Source organism: Sander lucioperca, chromosome 2 (assembly GCF_008315115.2).
Source record: "Sander lucioperca isolate FBNREF2018 chromosome 2, SLUC_FBN_1.2, whole genome shotgun sequence".
NCBI lineage: Eukaryota > Metazoa > Chordata > Actinopteri > Perciformes > Percidae > Sander > Sander lucioperca.
This window is the reverse complement of record NC_050174.1, coordinates 15,972,837-15,988,216: the sequence shown is the minus strand read 5'-3', so window position 1 is coordinate 15,988,216 and position 15,380 is coordinate 15,972,837. Positions and strand designations below refer to the sequence as shown.

At 38.8% G+C, this 15,380-nt stretch overlaps 1 protein-coding gene across 2 annotated transcripts in view; it reads right to left on the bottom strand.

Annotated features, from left to right (window-relative positions):
• Window positions 1-15,380, bottom strand: part of rasa1a (RAS p21 protein activator (GTPase activating protein) 1a) — a 38,236-nt gene that overhangs the window by 9,868 nt on the left and 12,988 nt on the right. For both annotated transcript variants that reach the window (XM_035994123.1, XM_035994125.1), the window contains 10 exons: window positions 7,360-7,512; window positions 4,302-4,437; window positions 3,240-3,310; window positions 2,470-2,587; window positions 2,161-2,192; window positions 1,443-1,495; window positions 1,112-1,262; window positions 865-943; window positions 418-541; window positions 103-259 (listed from right to left, as the gene is read on the bottom strand). In XM_035994123.1, coding sequence (XP_035850016.1) covers window positions 103-259; window positions 418-541; window positions 865-943; window positions 1,112-1,262; window positions 1,443-1,495; window positions 2,161-2,192; window positions 2,470-2,587; window positions 3,240-3,310; window positions 4,302-4,437; window positions 7,360-7,512 — 1,074 coding nt within the window. The remainder of the gene's footprint in view (window positions 1-102; window positions 260-417; window positions 542-864; window positions 944-1,111; window positions 1,263-1,442; window positions 1,496-2,160; window positions 2,193-2,469; window positions 2,588-3,239; window positions 3,311-4,301; window positions 4,438-7,359; window positions 7,513-15,380) is intronic.

The following is a 15,380-nucleotide window of genomic DNA, read 5'->3' as shown; positions in this document are numbered from 1 at the left end:
GCCTTCATGTGGTGTCTGGGTGACTGATCATTCAGAGCTGAGTGACAGTACTTCCTGCCAACTTTACTGAATTAGACCAAGAGCAATATTCCGACATCTCACCTGCCAAACAGACTGTCATGCACACCATACACGGAGCACACGCTTAGGTCGATTAGCCCTTTGGGTTTGGTGGCCCTCTTCTCACTCTCAAAGTAGATGAGCTGGGCATCGTTACCCTCCAGGATGAAGTAAAGGTTCTTCCATCGTTTGCCTTTGCCTAAAGGTGAGAGGAACCACAGAAATGTTTATTGTAATGGTAGATCCTGACTGACATGACAACAAGACAAGACAGATATAATATTATTCATGGTATTACATGGGAGCTACTGCATGTCCTTAGAAAAATTATATACAAAGCAGATGTTACATATATACCTTTGTTGAACTGGAGGTAGCCTTTCTTGACAATGTTTTTGTAGAAAGCGTCTTTTGTTTTCCGTCTGATAGTGTTATAAATTTCTCTCCCATCCACTGTGTCAGTAAGAACTTGTTCCTGGTGCTGTAGTGAATATAAAAACAAAATCAATCATTGACACAACCATCAAATCAACTCCATTCAAAGGGCCAGCTTACATTCAATTATTTATTTTTTTAAATGAAGTGCTACATCTATTGCCCCACAGAGATGTTCAGCAATATAGTCTCTTCAGAATTCAGCATTTACTCTTTGTCCAAAGTGGTATGTGCTGACATCAATATTTGGATATTTTGCAAGGCAGTAAGGGTATATTCAATGTGAGTATTTAAATATTATCCAACCCCTTAAATGGTTAAATGCCATCCCATTAAGGCTCAATAAGGCTAATATACATTTGTACGTACCTGCACTGAAACTGGCTCTTTCAGGTTGTAGCCCTCGACAATCTGCTCTTTCTTGTAATGGTCGATAATGTCATCAACACTGCCAATGAGAGAGTGAGAGCAAACAAAATGCAGCACGTTAAACTGCCAGTCCAAATACACAGTACACGCTGGCTACGACTTCAAAAATGCTACAATTAGCATATAATTTATCTTGATATTATCCTGTTATAACGACCGCTGATAGCAGGCACGTTGCCAGACATACCTGTTGTAGTACCTCCCCCCCATCATGTACTGATTTGTGGGGGTGGGGGAGATCTTGAACCTTTGGATGTTTTCATTGGTGCGAAAAAAGAGGGAGTAGTCCCCAGGTGTGTTGTCTGATGGTCGGACTAGAAAACCGCACACCTGGCCAACTATGAAATGAGAGGCGGCAAAACAATCAGAGCGAGGGAGAAAGACAGAGGTTGTAGTGCATGCTCAGCATTGTATTTTGATAAATGGAGTTCACAACTCATTTCTGACAAATACAATGCACAATAACGTCACAAGTGATTAATAATGTTCGCCTAATGAAAGGCAAAGAGGAATGGTACCTGTCATCAGCAGGTTGTAGGCCTCTTGCTTGGTGATCTTTCCGTGATACCAGCTGTTCAGGAGATCGAGAAAGAGACACGGGCAATCAAATTAGTTCAATCATCAAAATGCAGATGTTCAGTAGAACCTACTGCAACCACATCCCTAAACAATACTCATCTGAATAAAATGACTATCAAATGTTTGCAAAATGAATTACTAGGTTCTACAAACATATCACATGTGCCCTTTTATTATCTATGTATTGTCCAAAGAAACACTTAGGTGTTCATCATTTAATGAATCATTTCTATCCTCTCACAGAGGCATCTAGCATACTAAAGGTTGTTTTTTAGGTAGAGTCACCAACTCAGTCAAAATTAAAGACTTGCCAAAGCTGAAGGACATGTTAGGTGAGGAGACAATAATAACTAATACTGTGTACAATGTGCTGTCATGCTATTCATAAGGACAAAGGAAACAAGGTTGTGTGAATAGAGGCAAACAAAGAGGCAGAAATAACAGGGTAGATATTATTCTGTAATGATATTTTGTCTAAAAGTATAAACAAAGCAACCACTATTACAAAATAACGTTGACTAATAAGTCGCTGCATCATAGAGAATCGAATCTAATGGGAAACGTATGCATGTAAACCTTTTCATCCTGCTTTGGAATTTTACAAACTGATCAGATATTGGATAATAAGACAAGTGAGTTCAGTGCAACACAACTTACGCTTTTCCCTCATGTGGATCCTCCTCCCGCCCCTGAAAAATATCAGAAACAGAAATCTGTTAAGAGACCAACGCTAAGGAACCAATGACTGAAGTCTTTGTGACGTCTATGGACTGCTATTCTGTATATTCATATGTCAAATCACTACCATGGGTGCTATGCTAATGCCACTTTGGTATGATATATTGTAGTCACATCACATTGGTTTCTTTTGATGCCACTATTAATTTCGTCTTTAATTGTCTTTGAAGTTTTGAAACACATCTTCTAAAAAACAGATATAGCCTTCACATCTTGTGCTGTACTTACCACCTCCTCCACCAGATCCTCCACAATGAGGCCCTGCTCCTCTGTGCGTACATTGGTCACCCACATCCAGCCATCATCCAGTTCATTGTGAACAATAAACATGTCCCCTTTCAGGAAGCTGAAGATACAAGTTAGTCAAAAAGGGCATAGGGAGAAAGCCATAACAGTGTGACATTGTGCATATTGGATGAAAAAGGTTAAAAAAAAAAAAAAAAAAAGACGTGTGAAACCCACTATAAACTGCTATACATATGACACCATATTTCTCTATAGCACTTTTGCTACATCAAAGCATTCTCATCTGGATGATGTAAAACATAAAGTGTCTATTTATTTAGTGACTATTGTAATACCAGAGCATTACCAGCAGGTGTCTCCTCTGACTCATAACATTTGAGGTAAATATTGCATGTCTATCCACTCCGTTAAGCCAGTGGCTCCCTGGCAGACTCAGAGTTGAGGTCGACTTCAGACAGATGTTTATCAGATTTAGGAAATCAGGGATAGCTGGGATCATGTTTTTCATTAATAAGTGAGATGATGTGCTTTCCAGGCTGCTGTGAGGGGAAGAGCAGGCCTGTGAAATGGCCAAAAATCAAAGGGAGCAATATAATCAAATACTATATTTTTAAGCCCAGGAAATCATCAGGGCTTGTCTGTGTCTCAAAGATTACGGATCATATTTATGACAGTAGAAAGCGGCTGGATGGATAGGAAAATGGTATAACACAAGGAAAGTCTCTTTTGTACAGTTACACACAGATGCGTACCTGATCTCATCAGTATCTGGCACTTTGGTGTATGGAAGTATGGCCCTGACTCTCCTCCTGTCTTCTACAGGCTGTGGAAACATGCACACGAAGTATAAAACCGTTATTTTTTAGCCTTGACCTTCCAAAACCACATCTATGTTAGATCTCCTAATTATTGCACAAAATCAAGTATTCTCCTACAACTCCCTCTGGGAGATATATCACACTCCGCTACAAAAGCTAATTAGCATTAGTTTAAACTTAGCCTAAAACAGTTCTGAATACTGCCTGAAGGCAAAAAAAAAAAGGGAAAAGGAAGACGTAATAAAATACACCCTTGTACATTGAGCAAGTGGCTGAATAAAGGAATCGAGGTTGACTTCAAGTTAACTTGACAAGGTAGATTTTTCCCACTCATCTTTAACCCTCAAACTTTAAATCAGGTAATTTTACTGGTCAACATTTCAGGACATTAGGTTTCATTTTGCATACCTTACTGTTGATTCTCACCGTTTTTGCATGCATTTGACATGATTAAAAAGGTCTGAATTTAGTTTTGCTAGATCTCTGGGGAAAATTATTTCCCTTTTCTATTACAAACAGCATAAGAGACGAATTCACCAGGTCAGGGTGATCCATTACTGAAAACAAGAAGCTGCCAATTTCATTTAGATCAAAATGCTACTATAAAGTTATAAAAATGTCTATTTTCAAAGATGCAAACCACAGTAATGGTTCATCCAACAGAAAAAAACCAAGATGCCCCGCCCTTACATTATGTATAGTCTTTAAAATGAAACCAAAAGAGAATTTTTTATATTGCACAATTTCAGCTCAAATATGACACCCTTAACCTACTGGGAGGACCTTATCTTATTTACACAAGGTGCATTTTGCAATATTTATTTAAAAAAACAACTACAAGGGGAAAAAAGCAAATCAAGTAATGTCATGTCCCACAAGCAATTGAAGGAGTTTAGAATTGCGTAAAATTGCAGGGGAGTGCTGCAAAATCTCAAATATGCTAGAATTTAAAATGTAGTATCTACTTTTTACTCCCAGCCATAAAGTCAGTCTTACCTCTGGGGGTGCCACTGGCGATAGCAGTTTCTCTCCTTTTAGCAGGCAAGACACATAGCTGTAGTAACCAATCAGGTCTGATAGAGAAGAGAACCGCCGCCCACCAATGTAATAGTCCCCACACATGGCGATTATCCTGTTGAGGGAAAACACAACAATGAAAAAAGACAGCACAGTTATTTTTAAATACTGTCTAATTGCTGGGCAGTGAAGGAAATAGAAAACATTCAACTTTGATTCATTTGACAATGAAATGATCTATCTGGACAACATTGTTTTTCATCAGTGCTTCAACACTGCAGATGACACACAGCACATATAAACTAAGATATACAATAAGACTAAGCAGCTGTGCCACAATCCTTAAATGCCAGAAAATAGTAAATACATACGTAAAGAGGATTTCAGACAGTGAGAGAAAGAGCTATTTGCATTTTGGGACTGAAAATCACTACAGGGAATGAATACAATGGTATGATAAAAGTACTGCTCCAAACCATATCCCATTGTAGAGCCATTAATCCTAATTCTCTGCTCATCAGTTGAATGGATCTCTGATGACTGTTTATAATAAATGCACTCGTGCGATTAGTTATTTGATCTGTGCACAATCTAAGGACATCAACTGAATCAATTGAAGTGTAGGTGTCACGCAATTAACCTTATGTTCATGATTCCCTTACAAAAGGGATCCTTCCTTCCAGCATCAATGACATCATGGGTTAAACCAATGTGAGTGAAGAAGATGATGTCATTGTTACTTAATTAGAGAAGTGCATTTTCTGGAGAGAAAAAAAAATGTCCACGATTTCTCAGGGCACAAACCTTTTTGCTTTCTAAAGACTAAAATTAGGACTAACAGGTCAAACATGAGCATTAGAGTAGTAGCGGAAAATACTATTAAAATACTAATTAAATTACAGTTTACTTATAGGTGCATCAAAAAAAACAAGCTTTAAAAAGAGAAGAGAGTAAACATTTGAGAGAAATATGCGCTTATGCATTGAGAGGCAGTATGATGAAAACAGGTGTTTCAATGACCACAATCGGCGCGATGGCCTGGACAGATATGCACTGATAGATGGACTTTCACCACACGCCCACATTATGTCTTCAAGTATTTACAGTTAGTATTAAATACACAACAGGGAATGCAGAAACCTGGGTGCCACCTGGAAATGCAAAATGTTATTCTCAGTAGCCTGCTTATTGATCATTAAAGTGCCCATATTATGAAAAAATCACTTTTTCTGGGATTTGGGGTGTTATTTTGTGTCTCTGGTGCTTCCACACACATACAAACTTTGAAAAAAATCCATCCATGCTGTTTAGAGTGAGATACGGTTTCTGAATGTGTCCTGCCTTCAGTCTCTGGGTGAGCTGTTCAAAATCGGCACGGCTTGTGACGTCACAAGCCGAAACGAGCAGGCTAACCACAACCATTAGCTCGTAGCGTTAGCATGCTAACGCTATGGCTAACGCTAGCATGCTAACGCTAGCATGCTACCTCGTTCTCAATAGCAAAGGACTGCTACAACACACACAAGTTCACCATAATCTACAAAAGAACTACTTACATGTGTGCCCTCATTTAGAAGTCTCCCAGCTAATCCTGCCTTGTAACTGACCGAAGTTGTAGAAACAGCCTTTCTTTTACTGTCTATGGAGCTAGCTAGCTGACATGATCTACATCTGAGCTACTGGGCATGTGCAGTGCAATCAAAGATAGTACAGAAGAAGAAGAAGAAGAAAAGAGGTCTCACTCTGTAGCTAAAACAGACCAGCTGAAAAGAGGATCTGCAGCAGTGAGAGAGAGCACTGCAGTACAACACAAATATGGTGTTTTTTGAAAATTAAACCATGTAAACTTATTCTGGTACAACCTTAAAATACAATTATGAACCTGAAAATGAGCATAATATGGCTGCTTTAATAAATACTTCCACTTTATCACATCCCATCTTCAAGTGAGCCACTCTAAATTAGCCAAAAAAACTAAGTAGAAGATGTCACATTGTCTGCCCTTGATCAGAAAGAGCATATCTTTACCCGTTATGTGTGAGCTGCAGGATAAATGTACCCTCATACTGATGATAACATATCCATTGAAGGGGAGGACATATTGTAAGGCCTAATCTGTTTTGTTTTATTGACTATAAGGTTGGTAAATACCCCAAGGTATTGTTGCTAGACGGTGTGGTATCTTTGTTCTTTTACTTCAGGTCCACCCACACACAAAGACATCTAAGTGTGCAAGTTGATACGCATTATGTCTGCATGCTGTTTGTTTGAATGACTGTTAAGACAAATAGGCTGATGTGGTCTACGATGGCATGGCATAGCACCGGAAACCACTTGTCCAACCTAAATATTCTCCTTTCAGTATCGGCTCATATCTGAGGTTGATCTTTCACTGCAGTGTCTGTGGCTCTCTGCCCTTTTGGTTAGCGGGTAATGAATAACTTCTGTAGTTCCCCTATCCTTATCTGCTACTGTACTTTAGGGTGGCATGCTGCCTGCTTATTGTGAAATGCCATGTTTTGTTCTATTTCACCTACTAAAAGGGCTCTATAGACAATAGAGGTGCAACAGTTCATGTCGGACCAAATTATTCCAACTATTCCACCCACATAGCTCTCTCAGTTGTACAATGTTAGCAATACCATGCTAGAGAGGTTAGCTAACTCTACGTGGCTTCTATAATTGGTACGGTAAACACAAATGGCACGTCAAATTACTGTCCCATTTCATGTAAATTCCATGTTTGGGACCGTTTTGGCTTCCCAGTAAATTTTAGCAATGGATAACGATGGATAAAAAATAGTTCATTGGACAAACATTTGTGTATACCAGCAAGTCAAGTCAGGTTAGGTAAGGTTACATCTCTTAAAATAGCTACTTCAAACATGCTAAATAATTTGCAACAGCACCACCTGAATGTGTCAATACAAAAACCTACTTCTCCCTAAGGCATATAAGTAGGTTCTTGTTGTAGATTCAGACTGGGCCTATCACTGAGATTAAGTTATTTCTGCCTGTCGCATGTACTCTGTCTTACCTGAAATGGTTGACCACGTTGGTCACACTGAGGAAAGACAGGACAAAGGAACCGGGCCGGCGGTCACTCTCCCTGATGAGGTAGCTGCCAGGGTTCCGGGCCTGACGCAGCCGCTCCTCAGCAATGGTTCGGTCTAGCTTGCCATGGTACCACCTGAGACAGACAAATAGAAATAATTTGATTATTATTGAGATGCAACTGATTACACATTTCTGTTAGGCAGTAAATACACCATAAATTCAACTGCTTGATTGGTTGAATTTAGTGGCAGGTAGTGCTAGGCAAAATGGCTGAAAATGTTTACACAAAACATTCCATATCATGCTATAACAATATTTATTACAATACACTAGTAGTACACTATGTGAAATTTCTGTTAAACGTTACATTTATTAAAATAAAAATAAACACTTACAACTAATACAATACAACCAACAAGCTCCTGAGGTAAACATGATGAGAGAAGGACATCATTTATTGTTTTGAGAGACCAACAGACTCCAGAAACATACAAATAAGGCTTGTTATTTAATCAGAAAAATTTAGTCTAATAAAACATAAAACCTCAAGAGAATGACATAAAACTTTGAGGACACAGTGCTTCTCTTACCAATGCATATTTCTAATGATATAGCCTAGAACATTCTTTTGAGTCCTTCACAGTCCAGTTTTATGAAATAATCATAAATAAGTTGTTGTTTAAGACTGCAATCACAAATCATAATCTCAAAATCTGAATCATAACAGAGATCTCAAGCACAGGTTGTCTGATGTCATGTGTTCTACATTTCCACTTTACCCTTGAGAGCATAGTGCTCCTTTTCATTTCAAAAAAGTTCTGTAAATTTGGTGAGGGAAACACTCAAACAATCAAAAAAAGAGTGATAGACTAATTGAAAATGAAATCAATATTAGATATGAAGCTCTAAGGAATTTTACTAACTTCTTTCAGGAGAGTACCACCCAGACAGAATCAGCAGGTCATGTATTCTTAAACAAATGGAAGTCCAAAAGCTTTTATTTTTGAGTTTTCAGCACACCATTAAAGGCTTGCTGCTCTCTGAATTAAACAGAAGCCTCAGGAACAACACTGGTTAAAATTTCAGCAGGTGAGGCTGAACTTTACTGGGCCTTGCCAGCTGGGGTAAAAAATTAACACGCTTTTCCAAATTTAGGCCACTGGCGCCTATTGAAGCAGAAGGCAGTGACTGCAAAAAAAAACACCCAGCGGTGAAAAGATGAACGAGGTGCTGCAGTAGCTTTTTTTATAGGAGACCTAAAGGGCTCCCATCTGGTTTAGGTGAGTAGAAGTCTCTACTTATACAGAAAACATGGTGAAGTCTGCTACCATGGAGTAAGCTGGAGAAGGCTTGTAGAAGAGGAGGGGAGAGTTAAGTGTCTGTGAGGGGGCTTTGGGTGATAAGAGAATTGAAGAGGGTGATTGAGAGCCGTTGGAGAGTAGGGCCAAGCAGTCCGTAAAAGGCTGGGGAAGCTGGGGGGAAATAACATGGAAGGAGAATGGAACATTCAAGAGGGAAAGGTCTATGAGACAAAATAAGAATGGCAGAAAGCAGAGCTGGGAACACCATACTACAAGCCAAACTTGCTAGGTTCCAATTATTACGGCATAATTTGATTTAAGTAGTATATGCCCCTACCAACATGTACACATGACCCATTATACCCTGTATTTAATTACATTAAAAGCCAAATAAAAGACATGTGATACAAACTCCTACTGCCACTAATCCTAAACCAGGCCAAGAAAGAACTGAGGTCTCAAAACCAAATTACCCAAACCACAATGTCTACAAAAACATTCTAATTCAACATTCAAATAGCCACAATACAACATGAAAAACAGCACGAGGACCACTTACTGTTTCCATTGCTTTAAGCCATTCTAAACAACCAAACAGAGGGAGCAGCTAGTGTCGGGCCTGCAACTGGGAGACTGGCAAGGCACAAGACTGTACGGACCATGATGGACAGGAAGATGCTGGTTTGTAACCAGGGTCTCTCCTTTCTGTCTGCTCTGTATACCAACGGCAAAACCCACTTCTGACTTACTAATTCAAGACATTTTTAGAGTGTGTGGTATATTTGACAGGCACGCCCTCCTTAGATCCAGTCTTTAGATCACCAGTAAAAATCCAAAAGAAAAAAACCTCATGAAAACAACTAGGGACTATTAACCCTTTATTCTTGAAATGCATTAAGAAGCAAACTCGAATGAGTCACATTTTTAGATATGATATAAAAATTTGCTACGTGAAATACATAAGAATTATGACTGAAATAGCATTGGATTGATACGATCACATGAACTGCTGAACCAAACATTTTTTATCATCATTCTGCTAATTAACTGTAAAGGGAAAAAAAACGTGTCGCTCTGCACCATCCAGACAACAACATGATGTGAATGGCTAAGTATTTATTAATCACCACAACCTGAAATCTAAATTCACCATCAGCTTCAAGCCTTCATCCAGGTTTGCATGTCTGCATTAGGCAGCCCAATGAAACCATTAACAATGGTGGAACCAAGCCTAACTCCAGTAAAACTGTGGCTCAGTCTACTGTTTTTGACTATAATAGAGGCCACTTGACAGTTCTTCCGCTATCGTCATGCACTTGTATAGAAGGGGGCTATGCTAATGCAGCAAAATGTTCAAACTGATAAACTCCCCGAGGCTGTGCATCGTGCTGCCCGACAGCCTGCTGCTGTTGCTGTTGGTTAGGCTGTGGTACGCACGTCCAACAACTGCATCAGCCAGCTTATTTTGGGCTGACGAAAATAATGTATGCTTCCTATAAAACAAAAAGCCATCCACCACAAAGTCCAATCAAGTGTAACATCTGTGTTAACTTCAGTACAGGAAGGTTTAAAGTACAAGACTGTAAGGTGTGACATTTCTTAGACAACTGTTATTGTATCAACCCTGTCACTTTAATACTTTGTGTGTTTCTATTTTTGGATTCTGATTCTTCAAGCTGTTATTACTTGTCTTCCCACCCACCAAACGCACAAATGTCTAAAAAAGGGATGTTAACGATTAACCGTTAACCGACAATAAGAATTTTGACATGTTAATTTATTAAAAACAATATTATTAAAACAAACATTTTTTGCATTGTAAAAGAAAAATAGGGTTATTTATTTAACCAAGTTAACCATTTAAAAAAAAAAAATTCTGCCAAGTTCGTGGCTCTCTGATGGACGGCGCTCCCAGCTAATAGCTACATGCAAATGCCACTATATCAATGAGGACTGGCGGGTTAAATCAGCCGTCCTACACACAGAGTATGCCAAACATATGCCACTATCAATAAGGCCTGGCGGGGTAAATCGGCCATCCTACACACATATGATGCCAGGCAGACACACAGCTGATAACCTTGCAGGTGGATGCAGTGGAGAAGGGCTCAGATATGCTCTGCGGACAGCTGCGGACTTGCGTCGACGGCCTGAACGCAAGCAGTTTTAGGAAAGTGGCTGCATGTCTCCATAACAATGCACGGAACATTGCGGCTGCGTGACCGGCACAAATCCCCAGCTGTCCATGGATGGTGGAAAGTATGTCCGAGCGTCCTGGGACTCCGTTGCCTGCTTGTCAGTTAACGATCGTTTAACAAGGGTCGCCATCGGTCAGAAATAAATTCAAAATTAGCATCCCTGGTCTAATTAATAGCTAAATGTTAATCATAAAGATAGGCTAGTAAAAAGGGTAAAAAAATTAAAAGATCACTACTGACATCATTACATAAAACCAAGCAGAGCACCGGTAACCAGTATCAAGTTATCTAGCAAGCCTAAACCCATGGGTCACTACCAAAAGATCAATTTTGTCAACCAAGAAGTTATTGATTTAAACAAGAAATAATCAAACTAAGGTCAAACGTGGTGCCTGAACCTGATTGGCAACGCCACACTTAAACCACTGACTTAATCAGGGTTCATACGCATTTTAACCAATACTTTTCCATGACTTTTTCATGACTTTTCCATGACTTTTTGGCAAATTTCTATGACTATGTATTCCTGAAAAGCAGTCAACATTATACAATAAGAATAACAATCTGTGTTAAAGTTTACCCTCAGAGGTTTAACAATAAAATGAAGGAATTTATGTGGTTCATAGTGGGATTCGTAATATCGCGCCCCGAATAGAACGTTGAGGTTAAGACGACATGACAATACATTTGTTAATCACATATTATTATGCTGTGTTAAAAAAAAGTTCCATGACTTTTCCAAAACTTTCTGGGTCTTTTTATGTTTCCGAAACCTTTCCAGGCCTGGAATTTGCATTTTTCAAATTCCATAACTTTTCCAGGTTTTTTCAAAACATATGAACCCTGCTTAATGTTGAAGGTAAAGGAAACTCCAAATTGAAAATCTATCTATAAATCGAGGAATCTCTGTGCGTGTCCCCACACGTGCGCAGTACAGCAGCGGGGGCGGGAATTTGCTACATCTCTACAAGGCTCATTGATCGCCTAAAAACTACCATGATGTGTGACTGCTACACAAAAAAAAGGATACACACCAAATCTCCACATGAGCCGCAGCTGCACCGCACCTGATTGAACTGTGCTGCAACATGTGTTGCAGGTTGAATAATTACAAAAAAAAACATTCACTACTAGGCGCTTAACCTATGCCGTATGGTAAAATCACCTGTGACTGCACATGTTCTGCTTTCAACTGTTCAGTTAAAGTAAAAAGAGGCATTATCAGCACAATGTACTTTTACATACTAGATTACGTACTAGATTTTTAACTCTAATATAATACTAGATAGCTTAATGATTATATTTAACTGTGATATTTTGTAAATAGATTCTGAATCTGCAACGTTCTGTCAGGTACATGTAGTAGTACAATGTTTTTACTCTAAAGTACAAGTACACAGTAAGTCAGTAGGCCTACAGTTGCGTTGGGGTCCTTCTGTAAGTTATTTCACAGTACAATGGTTCTGGAGAAAGCTGCAAGCAGCAATACAGGAGGCCAAGCAATCAGCCCATTCCAAACAGGCATGTTTTGAACGGGCACTGCACTAGTACATCTAAATAGGTGTTAATAGTATTGGTGGTCTTACAATCAGCTCCTAGAAATGGCATATTTTATGAAATATAGAATACGGTTCTTTCCCGATTGTTGCCTTGGATATATGACGAACTTGATAGAATGGGGACTCGTTGACCTTTGTACACAAGTCAACAATACAGGGACTATTACAGCAGTAGACACTCCATTTGGATTGTTTTTCCACCATAGAAATTCAAAGCCACTTCTTCCAAGTGTGGATGAAAAAGGATATTTGTTTGCATTGTGCATTTAAGCCAGGACCCAGTACAAAACGTTTCAGTGCATGATGCAGGGGAACTTCACTGTTGGTGTTTTGTGGAGCTCAGCAACAGGTGAGTTTTCAAAATACATGTTAAATGGCAAAGACAATATATTTGTTTGTCACCTACCATATTTTTTCCTGTTATAGCTATGGCGTTTTGGCAGACATGTGACATATAATCCTTAAATTATTGAATCCCGCTCGTACTCTATGCATGAAATATACACAGAGTGAAATACAGACCTTTTTATATGGGTTGTTGAATCAAGCAGGTGGCGCACAAACTGCATAACCCAGTCTTGTTTATCGAGTATATTTCAAGCCAGTATTGATTATCAGTATTCAGCACAAACAAACTTTCTACTGGTTTGCTTTGCTGTACTTTTGTTTTGGCTTGCTGTTAATCGCACCAGAAAAATATATTTTATAGCTATGGTGTTCCTCTTTTACTTTACCGCTGTACAACCATGTGGATTTGTTGTTGTACAGTGCCTTGAGGTCATCTGCATTATTTACGCAGCCTGGTTGATTTCATTTACTGTACACACCTGTCTTTTTTACAGTCTGCACCTTTGGGAGAGTCAGAACAAAATCTGGTATTTTACAGTTTGTGAAACTTTAGATGCTTTGCACTGTAAAACACACACCTATTTATAGATTTGGAAACAAATTTAGATCAACTTTTACAGCAGTTTTACATGTCTGAGCAATAATATTAAATTATATATGAGCAATAATACTACATTCTGAAATTGCACTGTCCATGATGACATGTGATGTGAGTGAGAAAACCAGGCAGAAAGGGTGTTATGATAAACAGGATCTGAGCATAAGCCATGACAGCGGTGATTGGATACAGTGCTACCATCAGCTTGAGGAATGTCCCGTCATGTCAGTACATGAACAGCGAGTAGTACATTGACGTCCTGGTTCTCTCCTCTATGTATTTTTTCCAGTTTGGGAGGGTTCGCAGGGGGGAAGGTTCCGAATCGCAGGAGGGTGCCATATTTGTTAGAGGCAAAATATTTGTCCAACTATTCTGAATTAAGTATTGTGTTGCTGCAGAGCCGTCACGGCCTACAAATCATATCCTACAGACTAAAAACACAATCTTAGTTGTTTGGTACAGATCTTCGCAAAAATCACACTATAATCATTTTCATTTTTTAAATCTTAATATTTTTCAATGAAAATGAGAATAATAATACAAAAAGCATCATTCCCTCCAATATCGTGAATCATATCGCAATTGCAGTATCAGTCAAAATAATCGTAATTAGATATTTTACTCATATCATGCAGCCCTAGCCTCCATATCCAATTGCTGTATCAATAGTACCGGAGTATCGAAAAATGCCTCGTCGTTCAATACCAAATTTCAATACCTAAGGAGTATATCTCTCTCTACCAAGATTCAATAATGCTGATGATTGGCTGTCTTCCCGTCATAGAGGCATTCAGGAAAAAATATGTTACGCACAGAGACATGGCTCACGTGTATATGTGTGTGTGTGTGTGTGTGTGTGTGTGTGTGTGTTTAACTGCAGTGCTTGTCACACAGATGTAAAGGAGTTGAAAAAAAAAAAAAGATTTGTACCATAATGTAATGTTGTAATTACTTTTAGCCCTTCCTAACTACCTGTTAATGACACCATCACGCCAAAATTCTAATTGCTGAGGTGAGTGAGAAAAAGGAAGTCAACAACAATGCCTTCATCTCCCAATGCCCACATCCTGAACCTCACTTCACACAACACACCCATTTAGTCAGTACATTATGAGACAAGCGCCAAAGACCATCCTTTCAGCTGTTCCTGTGAGCATACAAGTTACTAGGTTAAGTTATATGCATAGTTCAGCTACTTGTGTCATGCTGTCATGGACAATATTACTGCACGTGCACACTGCTGAAATTGAACATGCCCAAGCCTAGAGAGCTTGGGCAAGATGCCAAAATATAGGGCTTAGGCTCCAGCAAGCATAGCAGCATGATTTATTGTGTATACAATCCTTCTAGCTATATTTTAAGGCTGATTGCCTTAAAAATATTGCATCGCAAAAGCTCCGACAAGACAGGAGTGACATAGGCTATGGTTTGTAGAGCCTGTAGTGTTGAGCCAAATAAACGTTCACTGTGGTTTTCTCACAGTTTATAACTTTTGATTTGGATTGAACAACCTGTGGTGTACACAGAGTGAACACTGTAGATTTGTTCTTCCAACTGGGATGAGATATTTAAGTTACAGAATCAATCTACAATTGTCTGAGAAAATGCACAAAGATGACCAAAGTGAATACTTAGCAGAATAGAATATAATACTTTTCCTGAGAAAGAAAGAAGCACTATTCCCACAAATTAATAAAGTAAAATACTTTAGTTGGATAAATATATTTCTTTCTAAAATTGTAATGAGGTTGTTTTATTTAAAGATAAATTATATGGAACACAGCTAGCCTAATTTGTGCTGTAACTGCAGTGACTAATATGTGAAGGCATAACATGCATGTATGTAATTGATGTTTTAATTAAATAGGCAACAGCTGCTGCACACAGAAATGTTTAATACAGCAATATAAATAAATTCTCGGCTAAATAGCATACGCTGCCCGCATTGCTTGGGTCATTATTGTGCACCCAACTCATGATTAGGGTGTTTTAGACAG